This window comes from Salvelinus alpinus, chromosome 12 (assembly GCF_045679555.1).
Source record: "Salvelinus alpinus chromosome 12, SLU_Salpinus.1, whole genome shotgun sequence".
NCBI lineage: Eukaryota > Metazoa > Chordata > Actinopteri > Salmoniformes > Salmonidae > Salvelinus > Salvelinus alpinus.
In genome coordinates, this window is record NC_092097.1 from 51,576,300 (window position 1) to 51,603,245 (window position 26,946).

At 41.2% G+C, this 26,946-nt stretch overlaps 2 protein-coding genes across 5 annotated transcripts in view; one reads left to right on the forward strand and one right to left on the reverse strand.

The window, feature by feature from the left end:
• LOC139536325 (dual specificity calcium/calmodulin-dependent 3',5'-cyclic nucleotide phosphodiesterase 1B-like) overlaps positions 1-7,931 on the forward strand; it is a 31,152-nt gene extending 23,221 nt beyond the window's left edge. Inside the window, exons 8-14 of the mRNA XM_071336764.1 lie at positions 647-772; positions 1,122-1,223; positions 1,788-1,908; positions 2,147-2,228; positions 2,589-2,706; positions 2,922-3,058; positions 4,328-7,931. Of these exons, the coding sequence (XP_071192865.1) occupies positions 647-772; positions 1,122-1,223; positions 1,788-1,908; positions 2,147-2,228; positions 2,589-2,706; positions 2,922-3,058; positions 4,328-4,428 (787 nt within the window). The 3' untranslated portion in view covers positions 4,429-7,931. The remainder of the gene's footprint in view (positions 1-646; positions 773-1,121; positions 1,224-1,787; positions 1,909-2,146; positions 2,229-2,588; positions 2,707-2,921; positions 3,059-4,327) is intronic.
• The window catches only part of LOC139536326 (protein phosphatase 1 regulatory subunit 1A-like), a 119,529-nt gene that overhangs the window by 63,880 nt on the left and 28,703 nt on the right, over positions 1-26,946 (reverse strand). Inside the window, exons 3-8 of one of the 4 annotated variants that reach the window (XM_071336767.1) lie at positions 21,065-21,102; positions 20,880-20,943; positions 16,942-16,986; positions 16,632-16,796; positions 9,380-9,534; positions 7,144-8,894 (exon numbers count right to left, since the gene is read on the reverse strand). In XM_071336767.1, coding sequence (XP_071192868.1) covers positions 8,874-8,894; positions 9,380-9,534; positions 16,632-16,796; positions 16,942-16,986; positions 20,880-20,943; positions 21,065-21,102 — 488 coding nt within the window. In that variant the 3' untranslated portion in view covers positions 7,144-8,873. Of the gene's footprint in view, positions 1-7,143; positions 8,895-9,379; positions 9,535-16,631; positions 16,797-16,941; positions 16,987-20,879; positions 20,944-21,064; positions 21,103-26,946 lie in introns of those variants that run through there. The other 3 variants (XM_071336765.1, XM_071336766.1, XM_071336769.1) reach the window with 3 other exon arrangements.

Sequence of the window (26,946 nt, forward strand, 5' to 3'; positions counted from 1 at the left end):
TTCTTCCATTTAAGATTTGTCAATTCCTTTGACCTCAGAGCTTGGGTTTTGCTCTGACATGCACTGTCAACTGTGCTACCTTATATAGACAGGTGTGTGCCTTTCCAAATTAATTGAATTTACCACAGGTGGACTCCAGTCCAGTTGCAAAAACATCTCAAGGATGGTCAATGGAAACAGGTTGCATCTGAGCTCAATTTCGAGTCTCATAGCAAAGGGTCTGAATACTTATGTAAATAAGGTATTTCCTTTTTTTATCTTTAATACATTTGCAAGAATGTACAAAAAACTGCTTTTGCTTTGTCATTTTGGGCTATTGTGTGTAGATTGCTGAGGATTTTTTTGCATTTAATCTTATTCTAAATAAGGTTGTAACGTAACAAAATGTGGAAAAAGTCAAGGGGTCTGAATACTTTCCGAATGCACTGTATGTGCTTTAGCCAACCCCTCTGACTGTCATTGTCATGCTATACATGTTTCTGTAAGACAAAGGACAAATTATACCCTGGTCCCAGATCTGTAGGATTAGGGTTAAAGCTAAGGGATGACAACAGTAGTCAGATGATTTAGCTAAAGCCCGATCATTGTAGTAGAACCAATCTAGCTATTACTTCATGATTGTTTTTCATCTGTGTGTTTTGTGTAGGTCAGACTTTGCTATGATCTACAACGACCGGTCAGTCCAGGAGAGCCATCACATCAGTGCTGCGTTCCATCTTCTACAGGACGACCAATCCAACATCTTCACGAACCTCTCCAGAGAACAGTGGATGTAGGAGAGATGTACTATATCAATATGCTGTGAGACAGACAGACAGACAGACAGACAGACAGACAGACAGACAGACAGACAGACAGACAGACAGACAGACAGACAGACAGACAGACAGACAGACAGACAGACAGACAGACAGACAGACAGACAGACAGACAGACAGACAGACAGACAGACAGACAAACCCAACCTCAACTCTGCTTTGAGCAGCACAAATCTATGTTACCATGGGAACAGGGAAACCCATCAGGACAGTCTGGAAAGGTTAGATGGGTGTGTTTATGCGTTTGTGTGTGAAAGGGCAGTCTGGAAAGGTTAGATGGGTGTGTTTCTGTGTGTGTGACAGGGAGCTGCGAGCGCTGGTGATAGAGATGGTGTTGGCTACAGACATGTCGTCTCACCTTGTCCAGGTCAAAGCCATGAAGGGGTGTCTGCAGCAGCATGAAGGGTACGTGCTGCTCCACACTTTACCCAGGTCACATCATCAACCGAGATGTAGAATTTGTTGGTACAGATGTAGGATCTTAATTTGAGACAATTTGCTACAGCAGGAAAATAATTCTGCAGCAACAGGAAATGTGAAGTATTATGTGGATTATAATGAATGTATGGGTTGATATAATTTTCGTTAGGAGCAAGTCAAGTCTGACATTTTTAAGTGGAAATGACAAACTTTAGAATACTTTTTAATCCTCAAATATACTACAAGTTTGCATTTCCTGCCATGCAGGGAAATTCTCAGCAACAAATAATGATCAAATTAACTGTAGGCCTACTAGATAGCACATTGTGAGAAAGGTACTATATTAAATGTCATCATATTTTTTTTGACATATTGATGGATTTCCTGTTATTATTTGAAGAGCAATTTATTTTTCACAACTTAAAATGAATGTGCTGTGTAATTCTCCCATTGACTCCAATGATTAACATGACAGCCAAAGAAGCTCAAGTTCTGTTCTGGTCCATATCCAGCAGTCACTCGTGGTCATTTGTTTCCTGTGGTCAACAGCATAGACAAACCAAAAGCGCTGTCCCTACTACTGCACACTGCAGACATCAGCCACCCCTCTAAGCCCTGGAGTCTACACTCTCGCTGGACCAAAGCCCTCATGGACGAGTTCTTCAGACAGGTAGGACCCATGGAGGAACATACAACTAGGTACAGGGTTTTCTTGACTGTTTCAGTTTTAGATAGTCTTTGGTACTGTGTTGGTCCTGTATCGTCTTGTGTACTGTGTTGGTCCTGTATCGTCTTGTGTACTGTGTCGGTCTTGGATCGTCTTGTGTACTGTGTCGGTCCTGGATTATCTTGCTCATTGTTGTTGATTGTCTTTGAAACATTTTTTTCTCTCTTTCTGTCTCTCTGAGGGTGACAGAGAGGCAGAGCTTGGTCTTCCCTTCTCTCCACTGTGTGATCGGAACAGCACCCTGGTCGCAGAGTCACAAATAGGCAAATTATAAGACATTACTGCACATGGTCATCACTGAGTCATCCATTTGAGTCATCACTGAGTCATCCCTGAGTCATCATCAACAATCAATATATATGCTCTCATTTGATATACTTTGGACAATGTGTACGCAAAACCATACTGTCTAAAGCACATATGCAGGTTGTGCATGAAGATGTGATCTTTAACATATAAAAAACAGAGTTGTTACATAATGTATAATATTAGTATTATTAGACATACATGTTAGTCATTTAGCAGACGCCCTTATCCAGAGCCACTTGTAAGTGCATACATTTTCATACTACGTAGCAATTTTTTTCATAGTATATAGCTAACAATAGTGTTTTTGTGCGCAGGTTTCATAGACTTCATAGTAGACCCTACCTTCTCCCTACTGACTGACGTGGCTGAGAAGATAGTCATTCCCCTGGTGGAAGACAACCCAGGCCCACCGGACCCCTGCAATCGACATAGGTGGCACTCAAAGCATGTTTATGAGACTAGAACCCCAGCCGAGACATTAGTTAGCTAGTTGGTTTCTTAACTTGTGCCTACACACGACAAATACTTTCAAACACTTGGGCTGCTGTACAATGGAACCAATGGAATAGTTCCAAAAGCACAACCCCAATTACATTTGACATATGTGTTTGACTCAGGTGTGATGCATTTTTTTGTCGTTTTTCCAGTAATCTGTGGAAGGAGAGTTCCAGAGGACTACAGTGGAGCTTGTCTCACATCACCTCAGAACTGGTCAGCTTCAGATCCACCTGGACACGACACACAGAAGACAACAAGTTCAAATGGAAGGAGAGCGGCTCCAATGGTAATGTGACAGACTTCTATTAACACCTTGTTGTAGCCCAGAGGTGGGCAATCTTACCATGCCAGGTGTAACGGATGTGAAATGGCTAGCTAGTTAGCGGTAGTGCGCGCTAATAGCGTTTCAATCGGTTACGTCACTCGCTTTGAGACCTTGAAGTAGTGGTTCCCCTTGCCCTGCAAGGGCCGCGGCTTTTGTGGAGCGATGGGTAACGATGCTTCGTGGGTGACTGTTGTTGATGTGTCCAGAGGGTCCCTGGTTCGCGCCCGGGTCGGGGCGAGGGAACGGTCTAAAGTTATACTGTTACACAGGCATGGCTGGTTGGGGTGGTGTTTTGACGCTTGGCTGGAATCCCGACACCAGCTGTCGCAGTGTATGATTGATTGCTCACCCCTTGGCTTGGCTCTATGAATACTCAGTGGGTGCATCCCAAAAGACACCCTATTCCTATGCAGTACACTACTTTCGACCAGGGCCCATAGTTCACTATATAGGGAATAGGGATCCATTTGGGGCGCAGCCAGTGTCTCTCTTTGATTTCCAAAATGATTGAGGAGATATCAAGGAGATGAACAGACATACAGTATGCCATGTTTATACCTGGTACTAACATCCATCTTGTGTCTGGATCATGTCCACATTCTGATTATGCCCACATTTTCAGCCAGGTTTAGATGATGAAAAGAAGCATTATGAACTGATTTCGATCAGTGTAAATGGACAAGATCAGGATGAATATACTGTAGATATGGTTTTCTTTCCAACCTATTGTATTTCAATCAAACTATCAGACTATCATGCTATCATGTTATCATACCATCATGCTATCGAGCAATCATGCTATCATTATTTATTTATTTATTTAATCTGTTATTTTACCAGGTAAGTTGACTGAGAACACGTTCTCATTTACAGCAACGACCATCACCATCATACCATCATGCTATCAACCCATCATGCTATCATGCTATCATACTATCATGCTATCATGCTATCAAACCATCATGCTATCATACTATCATGATATCATGCCATCATGCCATCATGCCATCATGCTATCATACCATCATACCATCCTGCTATCATACCATCATGCTATCATGCACACTGCTATCATACCATCATACTATCATACCATCCTGCTATCATACCATCATACTATCATGCTATCATACCATCATGCTATCATGCACACTGCTATCATACCATCATACTATCTTACTATCATACTATAATCATACTAAATATATTTGAATCCTCTTCCCCTCTCAGGGCTCTTGGATCAGATCGTGTCGAAGGAGCCGTCGGCTGGTGAAGACAATGAGCTCTCTGAACAACTGCTGCAGTCCCCTTCTAATGATGCTCAACAGTAGATAGGCTTCTCATGTAGTATGATGCCTATGTAAACGATATGTAAACGGAGGGTTGGGGAGTAACTGTTGACATGTAATCATTTACATGTAATCTGATAATAATACTAAAATGTAACTGTAATCAGCTACTTTTCCAGATAAAATATTGTAAATGGATTACAAATACTTTAGAAAAACTAGATGATTACTTCTTCAATTACTTTTAAATTCAGAAAGGATGTTTGGGAAAGAATACAGTACGCCACCTTTCTGTTTTCTCAATGACATTCGATTCAGCACTGAAAAAAGGTTCCAGTTTAAGTTTGTTCCACCTGGTTTTATGGATCATTTTCATATTCTTCTGATGTCTCTTAAGGGGAAAGTAATCAGTTGACATTACTGAGTGGAGGGGAAAGTAATCCAAAAGTAACTGAAAGTAATCAGATTATGTTACTGAGTTAAGGGGAAAGTAATCCAAAAGTAACTGAAAGTAATCAGATTATGTTACTGAGTTAAGGGGAAAGTAATCCAAAAGTAACTGAAACTGAGTTTGGGTATCCAAAAGTTAAGTTACTGATTACAATTTTGGACAGGTAACTAGTAACTGTAACTGATTACATTTAGAAAGTAATCTATCCAACCATGTGTAAATTATAGTAATTTAATGAAGATTACCAAAACATGCTGGTCATGTTATATGCTAATTCCAATATATGTTTTTACGGTGGCTTGCTTGTTTAACCAGTTAGGAAAACGTTCATGGAGAAACTTAGCAAAGATCATGTATCATGGGTAACATGGGGTAGCATGTATGTTACATGGAATAGATGGGTAATGTCAAAGGTGCCAGCAGTGAAAGGCTGGCCTTATCATGTGGAAGATGTACGACGTAATCATGTGACTGTTGTTGTTGATGTAAAGTACAAGACAAAGAGTTTTCTACTTCTTTATATTCTACCCGTACCACTGAGGAGATGTTGAAGTGCTTTATATTCTACCCTTACCACTGAGATGTTGATGTGCTTTATATTCTACCCGTACCACTGAGATAGATGTTGATGTGCTTTATATTCTACCCGTACCACTGAGATGTTGATGTGCTTTATATTCTACCCGTACCACTGAGATGTTGATGTGCTTTATATTCTACCCGTACCACTGAGATGTTGATGTGCTTTATATTCTACCCGTACCACTGAGCTGTTGATGTGCTTTATATTCTACCCGTACCACTGAGATGTTGATGTGCTTTATATTCTACCCGTACCACTGAGATGTTGATGTGCTATATATTCTACCCGTACCACTGAGGAGATGTTGAAGTGCTTTATATTCTACCCGTACCACTGAGATAGATGTTGATGTGCTTTATATTCTACCCGTACCACTGAGCTGTTGATGTGCTTTATATTCTACCCGTACCACTGAGATAGATGTTGATGTGCTTTATATTCTACCCTTTATCACTAAGGAGATGTTGAAGAGTGATTATTTATCTAATTCTTCATCTGCTTTCTTTGAATCCAAAGAATTGGAATCGTGAACTATACTGAACATACAGGATATCAGTAGCCAATGTCCCAGATCATTAGCTAATCTTCTGACTATCAGCCAGGAACATAGCCTGGCGACCCATCTATGGCCAAACTAGTGTTTCTTCTCCACGATGAGTCTTGATTTGCTTGCCTCCCTTAAGTTTTGTAGAATGCGGACACATTCTGATCATTCTGATTGGTTCCAGAAACCGGTGGGTTGGGCCAGAGCCGGCCTACATGATGACTGTATCAACTTTGATACTCTGATTGGTTAGATTGGTTTGAGACAATCCAATCACTGATTCAATTGTTTTGTACAACGCCCCTCATTTTCACACCAGCACAAATTACTTCTAGGATGGCAGTTTCATATTTCAGGATGGCACGGTCATAGAGCATCAGGCAACCCAGAACTGCCATACTGTACAAGTCTTATATCTTTAATGTTGTGATTCTGAGGCCGTCCTAATATGGACACAGCACATCAAAGGCATGACAGACAGTAATAGTCAGAAGAGTTGAACGAAGCACTGCAGATCTGGGACCAGGCTGAGATATCAGTCCAATCCTTCAGCATAGTCCCGTTCACTGGTCCTCCAGTAGGAGGAGCCAAAACTGTGGGGAGGAAGATTGAACCAGGCTACAGTGGTATTATGAAATGCATTGGGTGAAAACTGGTCACGTTGTGAAATATTTATGTGTTTTATGCTCGCAGCACCACGTCGATTGAATAATTGATAATAGGGTTTTGTTATAAGTCAACCTTACTTACTCAACATTATAGGTCAGTGATGCAACACTAAAGTCAGAGCCGTATTGTTGGCCTACTATGGGTAGTTCTTGGCATGAATTAAAATGGATTATAAATTGGGCGGTTCGAGCCCTGAGTGCTGATTGGCTGACAGCCGTGGTATATCAGACCGTATACCACGGGTATGACAAAACATTTATTTTTCCTGCTTTAATCACACTGGTAACCAGTTTATAATAGCAATAAGGCACCTCAGGGGTTTGTGGTATATAGCCAATATACCACGGCTAAGGGCTGAATCCAGTCACTCCGCTTTGCGTTCTTGCCTAAGAACAACCCTTAGCCGTGTTATATTGGCCATATACCACACCCCCTTGGGCCTTATTGCTTAATTATAGCATGGATTATGATTGGAATAATATGTTTTGTTTAAAGAAGTAAACACAAACGTTTGTCCAATTTCAACACTTTATTGTAGCAAACCATTTTTTAAATTTATTACATATGTAATCATTACCAGGTCAAACAAAGTTGAACTAAAATACAGATATAGATGGATTTGATGTACCGTAATTTATCATTAATAAAATTAAATAAATACACAATCATTTATGGTGTTCATACATTGAAAATTAATTACAAGATAATGTTTTTAACAAATGTAGAGTGTTCAATGCTAAATAACTGGAAAACTTTCTAAAAGCAGAATATAATTGTGGGTCAGATTCCCGGGACCACCCGTACATAAAACGTAGGAACACATGACTGTAAGTATATTACTTTTATGTTGAAATCCTTACACCTGTCTAATTCAGTAGACCTCTCTAGATTGACATGTCATTCATTTGCTGTGTACTATACATACAGTACATTGAAGTAACACGCCTAATCTGTCATCAAAATGATATGATGACACTGACGAATATTAGGTCTAAAATGTCACCCAATCAGGACCCTAATGTCACATCAGTGAAGCAGAGTATGGGATTGAACTAGTGGAAAACAAATATAATTACCAAAGATAAAATAAGTTACATATGCTTCTGGACGTTGTTATGGTACAGAAAACAATACGATATACTTATATACTGGTAGTGAAATAAAAACTCTGAATGATGTACTGGGGGGAGTACAGCACTAAGGTGTGTGTAGTACTAAAGTTGTACTATGCATGACTGGTATGTCAATAGACACGTAAATAAATGTTGTTTTAGTTTTTAAAAGGTCAAATTTCACCCAGAGTCCTGTCCAATGAATTGGTCCCTTAATCAGATATGTCATGGAGACTTCAGAGACTCAAATAGACGGAGACTCAAAACAGACTCTGATCACAGCTCCAGATTGGATCATTGATGATTCCCAGGATGCCTCCCAAATAAGCACCGTGTCCCCAATAATACAGTAGTACACTACTCCACTTGGCTCTGGTCAAAGGTAGTGCACTATATGAGGAATGATGTGCCCTAAGTGATGCAGTGATACTGCTCTGTGACTCTTAAAAATAGACAATGTGTCGTGGCACAAATATGAATAAGGACTAAATGCTGTTCTTGTTGTTGTTTATGAGAGTCTCTTTTGGCCCATCGAGGTCTAGTTCCTTCAAGAGTCCTGGACGGAATGTCTAAAACATCAAATCAATCTTAGAATAATCTTGAGACAATTTTTGGATTCATGAGTATTATACAGGGGCCATATTAGACATGTGAGTGCTAGGTTGTTACAACAAACCAAAAACTGTCATGAAAAATAGCCAAATATTTCCTGTCCTGGTTTGGAACATTAGACAATTAGTTACAGATTAGTAGGGGCAATCAAATGAGTAAAGCAATAGAAACAATGAACTGTATAATGGACTCAGATCATAAATAAACGCCTAGTCATCTCTCCACCTGCACGGTATAGCACCTGGCCGGACATATATCCTGATGTCTCCGTATCTACAGTGTGTCTGTTTATCAAAAGGATGATCACTTGTCTGTCTGTTGTCTGTAGTTATTGACTGAACACTCAGGTCCCAAATGGCAACCTATTCCCTACATAGTGCACTATTTTTGACCAGAGCCCTGTGGGAATAGGGATCCATTTGGGACACACACAGGTTGGTGTGGAGGCTGTTCCATGGTTCTATTTGTCTTCTTTTTCCTGGCTGGGTTTCTTTGTGTTCTTCTCCTCTGGACTCACTACGGATGCAGATTTTGTGTCTGTGGTTGAAATATTGGACACATATGCACACACGCAGGGAGAGAAAGAGGGAGAGAGGGATAGAAAGATAGAAAGATGGAGAGAGATAAATCAGTGAGATCAAGATAGATATTTGAGAGCTTGTGAGCTTATTCCTACAGTATTTCTTTGACATTTTTTAATTAAACATGTCTTTAAAATGTTGATACACGTAAAATTTTAGAGTCAGTATGCAATAGGTTATAAAAAATGCTCCATTGTTGGCACACATTCAAACTATTGCAGGCGTATTGCAAAAAGTTGCTGTGTTCTGAAGCTACGTGATCGAAGCACTATTACAGATGCTAGCTTCATTATTATGCAAAATGAAGCCAAATCGTTAAATAGTTTAACAGATGAAAATAAACACTGTCTGGCTGAATTCTAAAGATTGCCATTGATTATATCAAAGGGATTAGGATAGTGTAACACTACTGTCTGCCATGGGTGCAGGGGCTCCACCTACCTGCTTGTGTGTGTTGTTTTTGTTGTGATGATGATGTTGCTGCCATGGGGACGGTGGAACATCCCACTTCTTCCTTGGAGAGGGAGCACTCATGTCCCCCTGCAGCGTCTGATAGACTGTCCCGCGAAAACTCTGCTGGAAACGCACAAAGTGTCCTTTACAGAATAGATGTGGTTAGCAGGTCAATGGAAAACAGACTGTGAAGAATGGCGCCGGATTGATTCAACAAATCAAAGTGGATATTCTTTAAATCCGTCATGATTGATGTATTGTAACAGGCCCACAATGTGGTGACTAACATATTAGATATGTGTGTCTGCGAGCAGGGGTTGTAGGAGTGATTTCAATTCTGTACAGATATGAGATATACATTTTAAAATAGATTATAAATATAGTTTATTTATTTATTGTCCTATCATGATGGAATGGTCCCCAACCCTATAGCCTAGACACCCACCTGAGCGATCCATACACTAAGGAGAAGTCCTTATCTGTTTTATGGGTCTACTGTAAGTAGCCTGTACACAGCCAAGACAGAAAAATGAATGCAGTCAGAGACCAACTAAAGCAGCACCGCCCCCTCTAGACTCTGAGCCTACCTGGCAGGGTTGGTCCTACAAAGCCAAAGCCCCCTGATGGGAGAGCATAATATACCAGGAATTGCTCAAAGCTGCTAATGAGAACCTTGATGACCTTGTACCTAGCCGGTGGGAGTCCCGGTGGGGTGCCCCCACCCAGGCAGTAGCTGTGCTGACAACACTAGCTGCAGTAACCCATGGGGAAGGGGTCACAGTCGGACATTCAGAGAGGGAGAAAATTATTGTGGCCCTGGTGGCACAGAATAATCAAAGGTCTGACTTCACAGAGAATCTTGGGAAAATGGTCAGAACTGGGGACCAGTGTGTTTCAGGAGAAGTATGTAAATAATTTTGCTCAAATTTGCATGCCTTCTCAAACAGCTGTAACTGTATATACATTCGCACATCAAGTCCTTTCTTGAGTTGGGCTCGGGGATGGAACTACTGTTGACCATCTGAGCTTGTGGTTGTTTGTGGGGGAATGGGATCGTTTGTATGTGTATGTGTGTATGTATCCCACATCTGTTGCTATGGGGTAATGATGTTAGGGACAATATAGGATGAATCACAGTAATTGTTTGCTAAAATACTAATTGCTTGTCAGAAATATAAATGTTGGATGGTCAATCCTGGTTATAGGTAACTGCCTACAATATTAAGCATATTATTCGTTAATTGTGTAAATTAAGATATCCAAGATTTTTTTATATATACATATTTTCTTACATCTATATACACTGCTCAAAAAAATAAAGGGAACACTTAAACAACACAATGTAACTCCAAGTCAATCACACTTCTGTGAAATCAAACTGTCCACTTTGGAAGCAACACTGATTGACAATAAATTTCACATGCTGTTGTGCAAATGGAATAGACAAAAGGTGGAAATTATAGGCAATTAGCAAGACACCCCCAATAAAGGAGTGGTTCTGCAGGTGGTGAACACAGACCACTTCTCAGTTCCTATGCTTCCTGGCTGATGTTTTGGTCACTTTTGAATGCTGGCGGTGCTTTCACTCTAGTGGTAGCATGAGACGGAGTCTATAACCCACACAAGTGGCTCAGGTAGTGCAGCTCATCCAGGATGGCACATCAATGCGAGCTGTGGCAAGAAGGTTTGCTGTGTCTGTCAGCGTAGTGTTCAGAGCATGGAGGCGCTACCAGGAGACAGGCCAGTACATCAGGAGACGTGGAGGAGGCCGTAGGAGGGCAACAACCCAGCAGCAGGACCGCTACCTCCGCCTTTGTGCAAGGAGGAGCACTGCCAGAGCCCTGCAAAATGACCTCCAGCAGGCCACAAATGTGCATGTGTCTGCTCAAACGGTCAGAAACAGACTCCATGAGGGTGGTATGAGGGCCCGACGTCCACAGGTGGGGGTTGTGCTTACAGCCCAACACCGTGCAGGACGTTTGGCATTTGCCAGAGAACACCAAGATTGGCAAATTCGCCACTGGCGCCCTGTGCTCTTCACAGATGAAAGCAGGTTCACACTGAGCACATGAGCACGTGACAGACGTGACAGAGTCTGGAGACGCCGTGGAGAACGTTCTGCTGCCTGCAACATCCTCCAGCATGACCGGTTTGGCAGTGGGTCAGTCATGGTGTGGGGTGGCATTTATTTGGGGGGCCGCACAGCCCTCCATGTGCTCGCCAGAGGTAGCCTGACTGCCATTAGGTACCGAGATGAGATCCTCAGACCCCTTGTGAGACCATATGCTGACACATGCACATTCCCGGTCATTTCTGGGGGGAATGGCCCTAGCCCTCACCCTCCGATCCAACAGGTCCCTGATGTGCTCAATGGGATTGGGATCCGGGCTCTTCGCTGGCCATGGCAGAACACTGACATTCCTGTCTTGCAGGAAATCACGCACAGAACGAGCAGTATGGCTGGTAGCATTGTCATGCTGGAGGGTCATGTCAGGATGAGCCTGCAGGAAGGGTACCACATGAGGGAGGAGGATGTCTTCCCTGTAACGCACAGCGTTGAGATTGCCTGCAATGACAACAAGCTCAGTCCAATGATGCTGTGACACACCGCCCCAGACCATGACGGACCCTCCACCTCCAAATCGATCCCGCTCCAGAGTACAGGTTTCGGTGTAACGTTCATTCCTTCGACGATAAACGCAAATCCGACCATCACCCCTGGTGAGACAAAACCGCGACTCGTCAGTGAAGAGCACTTTTTTCCAGTCCTGCCTGGTCCAGCGATGGTGGGTTTGTGCCCATAGGCAACGTTGTTGCCTGTGATGTCTGGTGAGGACCTGCCTTACAGCAGGCCTACAAGCCCTCAGTCCAGCCTCTCTCAGCCTATTGCGCACAGTCTGAGCACTGATGGAGGCATTGTGCATTCCTGGTGTAACTCGGGCAGTTGTCGTTGCCATCCTGTACCTGTCCCGTAGGTGTGCTGTTCGGATGTACCGATCCTGTGCAGGTGTAGTTACATGTGGTCTGCCACTGCGAGGACGATCAGCTGTCCGTTTTGTCTCCCTCTAGCGCTGTCTTGTCTCACAGTACGGACATTGCAATTTATTGCCCTGGCCACATCTGCAGTCCTGATGCCTCCTTGCAGCATGCTTAAGGCACATTCACTCAGATGAGCAGGGACTCTGGGCATCTTTCTTTTGGTGTTTTTCAGAGTCAGTAGAAAGTCCTCTTTAGTATCCTAAGTTTTCATAACTGTGACCTTAATTGCCTACCGTCTGTAAGCTGTTAGTGTCTTAACGACCGTTCCACAGGTGCATGTTCATTAATTGTTTATGGGTCATTGAACAGGTATGGGAAACAGTGTTTAAACCCTTTACAGTAAAGATCTGTGAAGTTATTTGGATTTTTACGAATTATCTTTGAAAGACAGGGTCCTGAAAAAGAGACGTTTCTTTTTTTGCTGAGTTTATTATGATAAATAGAATTGAAACTTGTGTCTCATTATGGTAAATGGTGAAATAAGTATCGCCAGTTATAATTGTAATGGCCTAGCAGATAATATGAAAAGACAATCAGTATTTACCTGGCTAAAAGAGAAGGAATATAATATCTATTGCTTACAGGAAACTCATTCAACAATTTTAGATGAAGTTGTGTAGAAAAAAGTGTAGAAAAAGGACTGGGGGGGGGCGAAATATACTTCTCCCATGGGCAAAGTAACTCAAAAGGGATGATGATATTAATTAACAATAATTTTGATCCGAATGTGCAAATTGTCCAAACAGATCCGCAAGGTAGATGGATGATTTTAAATATGTAATTGAATCATAAACAGATATGGCTCATTAATCTATACCGGTGCAAATAATGATCAAACCTACAAGCAATACAAGACTATTATTATGGTGGGAGATTATAATACTGTTTTAAATACCTCAATGGACCGTAAAGGAAATCACACTACAAACTATCACCTTCATGCACTTTTAAGGAAATCCCGAATATCATGGATATGTTGGAATTAGTGGCTATGTGGAGGCTTAAATATCTTGACCGTGTGAGATATACAGTGCATTCGGAAAGTATTCAGACCCTATACTTATGTAAATGTAACATTTGCAAAAATTTCTAAAACACTATTTTTGATTTGTCATTATGGGGTATTGTGTGTAGATTGATGAGGGAAAAAACACTTTTAAATACATTTTAGAATAAGGCTGTTACGTAAAACAAAATGTGAAAAAAGTCAAGGGGTCTATGTGAAATGCACATAATCGATAGGTAAAATGTAGGCACATTTCACTTGGCGGCAATGAGGAGATTCGGGATCTTTCACCCACGGCATCTTTCCGACACACGTTTCCATGGCATTTACATTGTTTTGGTTGAGTTCCATTGACCTCTTTACCATTTTTATTAATGGGTTGCATGGTTCTTCACAATATTGTTTTGAACGTTCGTTTTAGGACTGATGCTCAACCAAGCATTCTACTCAATGCAGTCTCAATTGGTGCTGATAAAAAATGTGTCTAAAGTGCATTACTGTGGCTTAGAAACACAATGACATTTCAAAAGGAGGCAAAACATTTGTAGGTAAAACATTTTTTTGTCATCATTGTGATGTCCCCAGATTGACTTTAGATGCAGTTTAACTTTAGCTAGCTAGCTAATATTGAGGGGAGAGCACATACATTTTAGCTAGCCAACGTTAGCATTGCTAACTTTTTCTAACAAACGTTACTAGCTCATGGCAACATTGCCATCTCTCTAAAGTAAACTTGACGACATCACAATAATGGCAAAGTTATTTTCTACAAATGATTTGTCTATGTTAGCAATGTCATCATAATTCCAGAGGAAACAGCCATTAGCCCAGTACAGAAAGTCTTGGCATTAACCATCAGTCAGAATTCAATATGCTGCGGCGTCTGTAGAACGCTGATAACCATGGCAACAACACAACCGAGTGACGGAGATGCAATCCAAGAACAGTATGGTAATGACTTTTTGGAATATAGTTCTAATTCCAATTCCCTTGTTCCAGTTCCATTGTTCCAGTTCCAAACCTGTTCTTATTGTATTGAGGGGAGAATCACCTCTTTGTCTCATCAGTCAATGTTATTACTGATGCTGAGTGAGTTTTAAAGGTTGATATTTTTAAAAGTCCAAAGTTGACTATTGATGGTAATGATTCAGATGGGGTTGGGTTAAATGCGGAAGACACATTTCGGTTTAATGGATTCAGTTGTGCAACTGACTAAGTGTACTCTTTTCCCTTTCCCATTGATTATTTTCATCCACTGGTTCTCATTTCTTTCTAGACGTTGCCGTTTAATACATTTTTCCATTCTGATTTTCAATAGTCTATACTAAATTGGACTATGGGACAAAAACATAGTGTGTCTTTGCGAGACCCAGCATAGTATCAAAGGCACCAATATTGAGGCAGTATTGCAACCTACATACAGTTGAATCCGAGGTTTACAAACACTTAGGTTGGAGTCATTAAAACTAGTTTTTCAACCACTCCACACATTTCTTGTTAACAAACTATAATTTTGTCAAGTCGGTTAGGACATCTACTTCGTGCATTACACAAGTAACTTTTCCAACAATTGTTTACAGACAAAGTATTTCACTTATAATTCCAGTGGGTCAAAAGTTTACATGCACTAAGTTGACTGTGTGTCACGCCCTGACCTTAGAGAGACGTTTTATTTCTCTATTTGGTTAGGTCAGGGTGGGTGTGATTTGGGGTGGGAATTCTATGTTGTCTATTTCTTTGTTTTTGGCCGAGTATGGTTCTCAATCAGAGGCAGCTGTCTATCGGTGTCTCTGATTGGGAATCATACTTCGCAGCCGTCATAACACTCAGGAAGGAGACGCGTTCTGTCTCCTAGAGATGAACGTACTTTGGTGCGAAAAGTGCAAATCAATCCCAGAACAATAGCAAAGGACCTTGTGAAGATCCTGGAGGAAACAGGTACAAAAGTATCTATATCCACAGCAAAATGAGTCCTATATCGACATAACCTGAAAGGCCACTCAGCAAGGAAGAAGCCACTGCTCCAAAACCGCCATAAAAAGCAAGACTACGGTTTGCAACTGCACATGTGGACAAAGATTGTACTTTTTGGAGAAATGTCCTCTGGTCTGATGAAACAACAATAGGACCGTTTGGCCATAATGACCATTGTTGTGTTTGGAGGAAAAAGGGGGAGGCTTGCAAGCTGAAGAACACCATCCCAACCGTGAAGAACGTGGGTGGCAGCATCATGTTGTGGGGGTGCTTTGCTGCAGGAGGGACTGGTGCAATTCACAAAATAAATGGCATCATGAGGTAGGAAAAGTATGTGGATATATTGAAGCAACATCTCAAGACAGTCAGGAAGTTAAAGCTTGGTCACAAATGGGTCTTCCAAATGGACAATGACCCCAAGCATACTTCCAAAGTTGTGGCAAAATGGCTTCAGGACAACTAAGTCAAGGTATTGGAGTGGCCATCACAAAGCCCTGACCTCAATCCTATAGAAAATGTGTGGGCAGAACTGAAAAAGTGTGTGCGAGCAAGGAGGCCTACATACCTGACTCAGTTACACCAGCTCTGTCAGGAGGAATGGGCCAAAATTCACCCAACTTATTGTGGGAAGCTTGTGGAAGGCTACCCAAAACGTTTGACCCAAGTTAAACAATTTAAAGGCAATGCTACTAGATACTAATTGAGAGTAGGTAAACTTCTGACCCACTGGGAATGTGATGAAAGAAATATAAGTTGAAATAGATAATTCTCTCTACTACTATTCTGACATTTCACATTCTTAATATAAAGTGGTGATCCTAACTGACCTAAGACAGGGAATTTTTCCTCAGATTAAATGTCAGGAATTGTGGAAAAACTGAGTTTAGATGTATTTGGCTAAGGTGTATGTAAACTTCCAACTTCAACTGTATATACAGTAAACCTGGATCCATCCAGCCACAGAATCAGCCACAGCAGGGAATCTGAGCACAGCTCGAGGGTTCATTTTACTACTGAATTTAAAGCAGTTGGCACGGTAAGAGGTCAGCACTGCTGGCATGCCAGGACTGCATTTCCTTTTCCTATTTATTATCTACCTCTTACTCTCCTACCGCACCCCCCGACTGCCTGTCCCCTCTGCCCAGGTCTCTCTCTTCCACCCATCTATCGCCCACCCCTCTCTCCCAACCCCTCTCCCTTTTTTACTCCCTCCACCCTTACCCTCCATCTGGCAGCGCAGCTTCTCGAAGGCCTCCGCAGTGACATTGTCGCCGGTTCCCCAGGCCTCCTCGTCCTCTGGTAGCTCCAGCTCCTCTCCGGTGGGCAGAGTGTCCGGGCTGGGTCTGTCTGACAGACAGCTCTCTGAGGAACACTCATCATCTCCACCTATATATTGTGTTGAAAAAAAATATGCAGAAGACAAATGTATGTTGTTCCCTGTAGCCTACGGAGAATAAAGTTGCAGTGTATTCTATTCTGGTGTCACGGTGTCCTGTGCAAGCAAACAATAAGGTATAAACTCTTTTCATACCGTGCTGCTGCTTGTACAGGTGGTGTTCTACCATGAACTGCAACTCTGCAGGGAGGGAGGGAGAATGTGAGAGAGGTAGAGAGGGAAGGGAAATACACAAATAAAGGTGTAGGAGTCAATGTACTGTACAGTACGCCAATATGAACACATGAACTCTTCACCGTCTTGCTGTAACACAGCCTTCTCAAGCGCGTTCATTAGAGTTGAAGCTGCTTGTAATGTAATGGAAGTGACTTAGCCCATATTATTGTGTGAGCGATGAATGTGTTGATTGATTATACCTTTAGAGGCTCACCTAGGGGTCATGATAGGGGCTGTACCAAATGTGTGATTTATTATAATAATTGATTATGCTCATGTTGTATTAATAGACGGGGAGGGGTTATAAGACACCTCCCTGCTTACATTTAAAGGGTCCTAGACTAAAGATTAACAATATATATATACATTATGAGGTTTAATATTGTTTCACAGTACTTTTCTAGGCTCACTGCCTCTTATAAAGAAACTGTCTGAGAAATGTGTGACTGTAAAGACAAAACTCTGCAGGGGCGTGTAAGAGATAGGAGACTAGTCAGACATTCCACTACAAATCAACTTGGACATTTACTGCTAAGCTTTTAGATAGCTATATAAACAACAGTTTTAGTGTTGAGTAGGCATGGTTTTGGTCTCAGGAGTAGAAGACAATGACGTAGGCAGTGACATCACTAGGGCTGGACTTTGGGTTTACTAAAACAACTTGGGACCTTTTATGCAGAACTTACTGGGAAACATGCGTTATGTTCCTGTTGTCAACTTCTGTCTGCAATTGCATTAAAAAAGGGTTTTGAATGTTTTAATTAAAGATATTGTCATAATGCTAATTTCACTGATGAGCCAATGATTGACAAGGAACAAGGAAACGAACCCCAACAATACCTACAGTGCCTTCAGAAAGTATTCATACCACTGGACGTATTCCACACTTTGTTGTGTTACAGCCTGAATTCAAAATTGATTAAATACTTTTTCTTCTCACCCATCTACACAAAATACCCCATAATGACAAAGTGAAAACATGTTTTATTTTTGTTTAGCACATTTATTGAAAATTAAATACAAAAATATCTCATTCACATAAGTATTCAATCAATAGTTTGTAGAAGCACCTTTGGCAGCGATTACAGCAGTCTTTCTAGGTAAATTTATCAAAGCTTTCCACACCTGGATTTTGCATCATTTGCCCATTATTCTTTAAAAAATTCTTCAAGCTCTGTCAAATTGGTTGTTAATCATTGCTAGACAACCATTTTCAGGTCTTGCCATAGATTGTCAAGTAGATTTAAGTAAAAACTGTAACTAGGCCACTCAGGACATTCACTGTCTTCTTGGTAAGCAACTCCAGTGTATATTTGGCCTTGTGTTTTAGGTTGTTGTCCTGCTGAAAGGTGAATTCATCGACCAGTGTCTGATGGAAAGCAGACTGAACAAGGTTTTACTCTAGGATTTGACCTGTGTTTAGCTCCATTTTGTTTATTTTTATTCTGAAAATCTTCCCAGTCCTTAACATTTACAAGCATACCCTTAACATGATGCAGCCACAACCATGCTTGGAAATATGAAGAGTGGTTCTCAGTAATGTGTTCTGTTGGATTTGCCCCAAACATTACACTTTGTATTCAGGACATAAAGTGATTTTTTTTGCAATTTTTTTTCAGTTTTACTTCAGTGCCTTGTTGCAAACAGGATTCTTGTTTTGGAATATATTTATTCTGTACAGGCTTCCTTATTTTCACTCATTCAGGTTAGTATTGCTCAGTTTTGTCCTATCCTAGCCATTAAAAGTGTCACAAAAAGTACAAAGTGTTTGTTATGTGTTAAGCCTCTGTTAAAATACGCTTAAAATTATTTAAAGACAAGAAAGCGATTGTGATTGTGTTGAATTTTGTTTGGAAAATAAAAATGGACGTGGTTTGAAAAAGGTAGTGGTGATTTTTCATTCAGTAAAGAAATGTGTAGACGGCTTAATTTATCGTGTTCCGTGGCTCAACTTACCCCATATCTGTAGTGCTTACCTGAATTCTGATTATTTTCAGGGATACACAACATCCTGAAATATATGTAGATACTGTCTCTTTGTTAAAAATAATACGATATTTCCCTTGACGGAGTAATGCTGAATGTACAAAAATGGCTCAACTTACCCAACTCTTCCCTACTGTTAGTTTCCCTACTGTTAGTTTCCCTACTGTTAGTTTCCCTACTGTTAGTTTCCCTACTGTTAGTTTCTCTGATGATAACGTGGCCAAGATCTATTCACTTCCCACTCTATTCCGAAACAGATCATAGACTCCTTAACACGCTGAGATAAAACTGGAACCAAAATACCATTCTCCTTCTGCAGAAGAACCTTTTCTGAACCCTTTGTTCGGACTGTTGTGTTCGTTTCTTTGATCATTTGTCCAGGAGAGTCCTACAGCACCTTCAGGAAGTATTCACACCGCTTGACTTTTCACACATTTTGTTATGTTACAGCCTGAATTTTAAAGGGATTAAATTGGGTTCATTGGCTTACACACAATACCGCATCATTCTAAAGTGGAATTATGTTTTTCGGAATTCTTACAAATTAATTAAAAATGAAAAGCTGAAATGTCTTGGGTCATTAACTATTCAACCCCTTTTTTATGGCAAGCCTAAATAAGTTCAGGAGTAAAAAAATGTGCTTAAACAAGACATAATAAGTTGCATGGACTCAAACATGACGTTTGAATGACTACTTCATCTCTGTACCCCACACATACAATTATCTGTAAGGTCCTTCAGTCGAGCAAGTCATTTCAAACACAGATTCAACCAAAAAGCCATGACCAATGCCTCGCAAAGAAGGGCACCTATTGGTAGATGGGTAAAAAAAAGCAGACATTTAATATCCCTTTGAGCATGAGGAAGTTATTAATTACACTAAGGATGTTGCATCAATACACCCAGTCACTACAAAGATACAGGCGTTCTTCCTAACTCAGTTGCCGGTGAGGAAGGAAACTGCTCAGGGATTTCACCATGGGGCCAATGGTGACTTTAAAACAAGTACAGAGTTTAATTAGGGATAGGCGTCTCGCTAGTGGGACAACTTCCGGTGACACTGGAGGGTGTGCAATTCAAATAAATAATCATAAAAATGATGGACATTAAACCTTTAGGTACATATAAGTGTCTTATATTCACAAATAACGATTAAATATTCACTTACTTTTTGAAAATCTTCCTCTGATTTGTCATCCAAAGGGTCCCAGCTATACCATGTAGTGTCATTTGATTAGATAAAATCCTTCTTTATATCCCAAAAGGTCTGTTTAGTTGGTGCCATCGATTTGAGTAATCCACTCGTTCAACATGCAGAGAAAGGAATCTGAAAATCTACCCCTAATCTTTGTTTCACCAAGTCAAAATACGTTTCTATTTACTCCTCAGATACCCTAAAATGAAACCGGGTCTCGCCGGTGTAGGCCGTCATTATAAATAAGAATTTGTTCTTAACTGACTTGCCTAAATAAAGGTTACATTTAAATGTTAAAACTTTTAATTTGACTAGGTGAAAATCTGTTTTTTGGACCTAACTTGTTTTTTTACTTCACAGATTTCACGAAATTATGGCCTCTTCCTAAATATTTGGTCAAATCATTAATTTTGTGCATGGTTTCCTAGAAACAAGGGTGGCTCAACTTAGCCCACTCTCTTATTTGTTCTGTTTAGGAAGTGAAGAGAGTGCAAAATGAGAGGACACAATCAGAACTTTGGGCGGACTAACATATTATTAAACTGAAGAAAGTCACACTGCAATAACCCCATGTTTATTAAATAAATAAGAGCCAATCTTAATAAATGACTATGTTGATGCACACATGATGCTTATGTGTTACCTTCTCTACAATTCGTAAGCTATATGACCTCACCTTTCATGGTGGGCGTGCCTCTTGCTCCCTTCCTCCTCTGCCTGGGAGAGTTCAACAGGGCTGCCTGCAACAACATGTCAACATTAATAAGGTAAGCAGGCCAGAAGATATTCATTTGTCCATGGGTTGTAGTTACTAATGATTTCTCTATAGATGCATTCCATATGAAGTACACAGTTGATTACCTTGTATAACTGGTTAGGAAGACGGTCTTCGTCTATTTCTGTAGGAGGGAAAATGAAAGATGGGTTGTGAATTAAACTGTAACATAAACAATTCCAATGAACTGTGTAGGGTGGCAGGTAGCCTAGTTGTTAAGAGCTTTGGGCCAGCAACCGAAAAGATGCTGATTCGAATCTCGAGACAACTAGGTGCAAAATTAATTTGATGTGCACTTAACCCTAATTCCTTCTATAAATCGCTCTGTAAGAGTGTCTGCTAAATGCCTAAAATAAAATGTAAAATGATGAACCCACACATAGACTTGGCAGGACAGTATAGTCCGACAGCTCTGCCAGTCTACAGCTGTGTTCCAGTATATAGTCCTATAGCTCTGCCAGTCTACAGCTGTGTTCCAGTATATAGTCCGACAGCTCTGCCAGTCTACAGCTGTGTTCCAGTATATAGTCCTATAGCTCTGCCAGTCTACAGCTGTGTTCCAGTATATAGTCCTATAGCTCTGCCAGTCTACAGCTGTGTTCCAGTATATAGTCCTATAGCTCTGCCAGTCTACAGCTGTGTTCCAGTATATAGTCCTATAGCTCTGCCAGTCTACAGCTGTGTTCCAGTATATAGTCCTATAGCTCTGCCAGTCTACAGCTGTGTTCCAGTATATAGTCATATAGCTCTGCCAGTCTACAGCTGTGTTCCAGTATATAGTCCTATAGCTCTGCCAGTCTACAGCTGTGTTCCAGTATATAGTCCTATAGCTCTGCCAGTCTACAGCTGTGTTCCAGTATATAGTCCTATAGCTCTGCCAGTCTACAGCTGTGTTCCAGTATATAGTCCTATAGTTCTGCCAGTCTACAGCTGTGTTCCAGTTTAAAGTCCTATAGCTCTGCCAGTCTACAGCTGTGTTCCAGTATATAGTCCTATAGCTCTGCCAGTCTACAGCTGTGTTCCAGTATATAGTCCTATAGCTCTGCCAGTCTACAGCTGTGTTCCAGTATATAGTCCTATAGCTCTGCCAGTCTACAGCTGTGTTCCAGTATATAGTCCTATAGCTCTGCCAGTCTACAGCTGTGTTCCAGTATATAGTCCTATAGCTCTGCCAGTCTACAGCTGTGTTCCAGTATATGGTCCTATAGTTCTGCCAGTCTACAGCTGTGTTCCAGTATATAGTCCTATAGCTCTGCCAGTCTACAGCTGTGTTCCAGTATATACAGTGGGGCAAAAAAGTATTTAGTCAGCCACCAATTGTGCAAGTTCTCCCACTTAAAAAGATGAGAGAGGCCTGTAATTTTCATCATATGTACACTTCAACTATGACAGACAAAATGAGGGAAAAAAATCCAGAAAATCACATTGTAAGATTTTTTATGAATTCATTTGCAAATTATGGTGGAAAATAAGTATTTGGTCACCTACAAACAAGCAAGATTTCTGGCTCTCACAGACCTGTAACTTCTTCTTTAAGAGGCTCCTCTGTCCTCCACTCGTTACCTGTATTAATGGCACCTGTTTGAACTTGTTATCAGTATAAAAGACACCTGTCCACAACCTCAAACAGTCACACTCCAAATTCCACTATGACCAAGACCAAAGAGCTGTCAAAGGACACCAGAAACAAAATTGTAGACCTGCACCAGGCTGGGAAGACTGAATCTGCAATAGGTAATCAGCTTGATTTGAAGAAATCAACTGTGGGAGCAATTATTAGGAAATGGAAGACATACAAGACCACTGATAATCTCCCTCGATCTGGGGCTCCACGCAAGATCTCACCCCGTGGGGTCAAAATGATCACAAGAACGGTGAGCAAAAATCCCAGAACCACAAGGGGGGACCTAGTGAATGACCTGCAGAGAGCTGGGACCAAAGTAACAAAGCCTACCATCAGTAACACACTACGCCGCCATGGACTCAAATCCTGCAGTGCCAGACGTGTCCCCCTTCTTAAGCCAGTACATGTCCAGGCCCGTCTGAAGTTTGCTAGAGAGCATTTGGATGATCCAGAAGAAGATTGGGAGAATGTCATATGGTCAGATGAAACCAAAATAGAACTTTTTGGTAAAAACTCAACTCGTCGTGTTTGGAGGACAAAGAATGCTGAGTTGCATCCAAAGAACACCATACCTACTGTGAAGCATGGGGGCGGAAACATCATGCTTTGGGGCTGTTTTTCTGCAAAGGGACCAGGACGACTGATCCGTGTAAAGGAAAGAATGAATGGGGCCATGTATCGTGAGATTTTGAGTGAAAACCTCCTTCCATCAGCAAGGGCATTGAAGATGAAACGTGGCTGGGTCTTTCAGCATGACAATGATCCCAAACACACCGCCGGGCAACGAAGGAGTGGCTTCGTAAGAAGCATTTCAAGGTCCTGGAGTGGCCTAGCCAGTCTCCAGATCTCAACCCCATAGAAAATCTTTGGAGGGAGTTGAAAGTCCTTGTTGCCCAGCAACAGCCCCAAAACATCACTGCTCTAGAGGAGATCTGCATGGAGGAATGGGCCAAAATACCAGCAACAGTGTGTGAAAACCTTGTGAAGACTTACAGAAAACATTTGACCTCTGTCATTGCCAACAAAGGGTATATAACAAAGTATTGAGATAAACTTTTGTTATTGACCAAATACTTTTTTTTTTTTAAACCTACAATGTGATTTTCTGGAATTTTCTTTCTAATTTTGTCTGTCATAGTTTAAGTGTACCTATGATGAAAATTACAGGCCTCTCTCATCTTTTTAAGTGGGAGAACTTGCACAATTGGTGGCTGACTAAATACTTGTTTGCCCCACTGTAGTCCTATAGCTCTGCCAGACTACAGCTGTGTTCCATGTTCCCAGACTCCAGAGGGACTTGAAGATGTATGGTGACTAAGGTGACCTTGTGCCAGTCGTGTGTGTGTGTGTGTGTGTGTGTGTGTGTGTTATTGTAAATCTAGGATCAGTCCAGTAGTAGTTAATAGTTAATGTCAGCATGGTGACTATCCAGCCACTGGTCCTGCAGACGTCAGGCCATCTGGACTGACTGGCACAAGGTCACACACACACACACACACACACACACACACACACACACACACACACACACACACACACACACACACACACACACACACACACACACATGTTTATACACACACACACAACATACATGTTTATACACACTCAGACACACAACATACATGTTTACACACACACGCACACACACAGTATTTTTCTAGGACACCACCACCTTGTTGCCTAGCAACCTAAACATCCCCAGACACCAGTACAGTTCCGTGTGTCTGTGTGTGTCTGTGGGTGTGTCCATGCGACCTCCATGCATGTGCGTGTACACTTGAGCATGTTTGTGTGTGTTTGTCTGAGTGTATGTCTGCATATGAAATGTGAACAGCTCTTCAACACGCCTGTGATGTGTCTGTATCTGTTTCATCACTCCTCTCTGCACCAAATAACAATTCAGCATGTTTTAATAACTACATCAACTGAATAAAAAAAATACAAAATTAACGACTTCTCATAATAACACACCAAGACAGCCCCTTTTCATTTTTATGCATCAAACATCCATATTTTTAGCAAGTCCCAAGGGTCTGGCCATCAAGATTTATGTTTCTAAACCATTAAAATAAGTAGGGCAGTTCTCTCCTCTCTCTCTCTCTCTCTCTCTCTCTCTCTCTCTCCTCTCTCTCTCTCTCTCTCTCTCTCTCTCTCTCTCTCTCTCTCTCTCTCTCTCTCTCTCTCTCTCTCTCTCTCTCTCTCTCTCTGAGGGTAAGGGTTACAGCTCAGTGTGTGAATGTGAATAAGCTGATAGGTCTTCTCCAAACTGACTAGGAGTGAATCTCAAATGGAATCCTACTCCTAAGAGCCTATGTGGTCCCTGCTCAAAAGTAATGCAGGATATAGGGCTATAGGTCAAAAGTAGTAGACTACATTGTAGGGGTTAGGGTGTTATTTAGTGAAAAACAGGAGCTGGTGCTCACCTAAACAAGGGTATTATCTTTATTACTATAGCTTATAGGGTGTCATCTTTATTATTATAGCCTATAGGGTGTTATCTTTATTATTATAGCCTATAGGGTGTTATCTTTATTATTATAGCCTATAGGGTGTTATCTTTATTATTATAGCCTATAGGGTGTTATCTTTATTATTATAGCCTATAGGGTGTTATCTTTATTATTATAGCCTATAGGGTGTTATCTTTATTATTATAGCCTATAGGGTGTTATCTTTATTATTATAGCCTATAGGGTGTTATCTTTATTATTATAGCCTATAGGGTGTTATCTTTATTATTATAGCCTATAGGGTGTTATCTTTATTACTATAGCCTATAGGGTGTTATCTTTATTATTATAGCATATAGGGTGTTATCTTTATTACTATAGCCTATAGGGTGTTATCTTTATTATTCTAGCATATAGGGTGTCATCTTTATTATTATAGCCTATAGGCTGTTATCTTTATTATTATAGCATATAGGGTGTTATCTTTATTACTATAGCCTATAGGGTGTCATCTTTATTATTATAGCATATAGGGTGTTATCTTTATTATTATAGCCTATAGGGTGGTATCTTTATTATTATAGCCTATAGGGTGTTATCTTTATTATTATAGCCTATAGGGTGTTATCTTTATTATTATAGCCTATAGGGTGTTTTATCTCTCTCTCTCTCGACAGGCATCCAGCTACAGCTCACTGTGATACAGATATCAGTGGAGAGTGGTGTGTGTGCCTGTGGGCGTGTTTTGTGTGTGTGCCTCTGTGTGTGTGTGGGAGTGTGTGTGAGTGTGTGTGAGTGTGTGTGTGAGTGTGTGTGAGTGTGTGAGTGTGTGTGTGTGTGTGTGTGTGTGTGTGTGTGTGTGTGTGTGTGTGTGTGTGTGTGTGTGTGCGTGCGTGCGTGCGTGCGTGCGTGCGTGCGTGCGTGCGTGCGTGCGTGCGTGTGTGTGTGTGTAGAACGGAACTGTTCTTTGTCTTCAGGGAGAAAATCAAAGACTCAGTTAATCTCCTGTGAATCTCCTGTTGAGAGAAAAATCCCTAAGATCAAAGACAGAAAAGAGAGTTTATATATGGTCTATAAATACCTATCACAATGACTAAGCAACATTTACTATACCACAACCACCACACACACACACACACACACACACACACACACACACACACACACACACACACACACACACACACACACACACACACACACACACACACACACACACACACCAGGGAGAAGAGAGAGAGAGAGAGAGAGAGAGAGAGAGAGAGAGAGAGAGAGAGAGAGAGAGAGAGAGAGAGAGAGAGAGAGAGAGAGAGAGAGAGAGAGAGAGCGAGAGAGAGATTTTTTGTGAGTGTATTGTTTACTGTTAAAAAAGTATTGAAATTTACACTTTTATGACACCAGGGAGAAAGAGAGAGACAAAGACAGAGATAGACAGAGAGAGTGAGAGAGAGAGACAGAGAGAGAGGAGAGGTATTCCACAAGGAAGGAGAGAGAGAGGAGAGGAGACGATATGAGACGAGAGATGGAGGTATCCCACAGAGAGAAGAGAGAGAGACGTTTGGTTCCAAATATCAGGAAGGACAACAACACGAGCCATATGAGGATAAGGGGGTTAGTTCCGATGGTAAGGAAGGACAGAAGGACAGATGGACTAGAGCCAGATGGGGCTAGGGAACCTAGATCCAGTAGTCAGGAATGATAGGAAGGACCAAGTGGGAGCACGGACATACTACATTATTGATATGGAAATGACATGCTGTACATACCGTATGTACGACACAGATCTAACCATGGCAACCTGGACATCTTATGTCACTATGTAGGAGTAAAACGGTAGGAAGGTAGGAGATATAAGAGTAGAAGGGTAGGGGAGGTATAATATAAAGGTAGG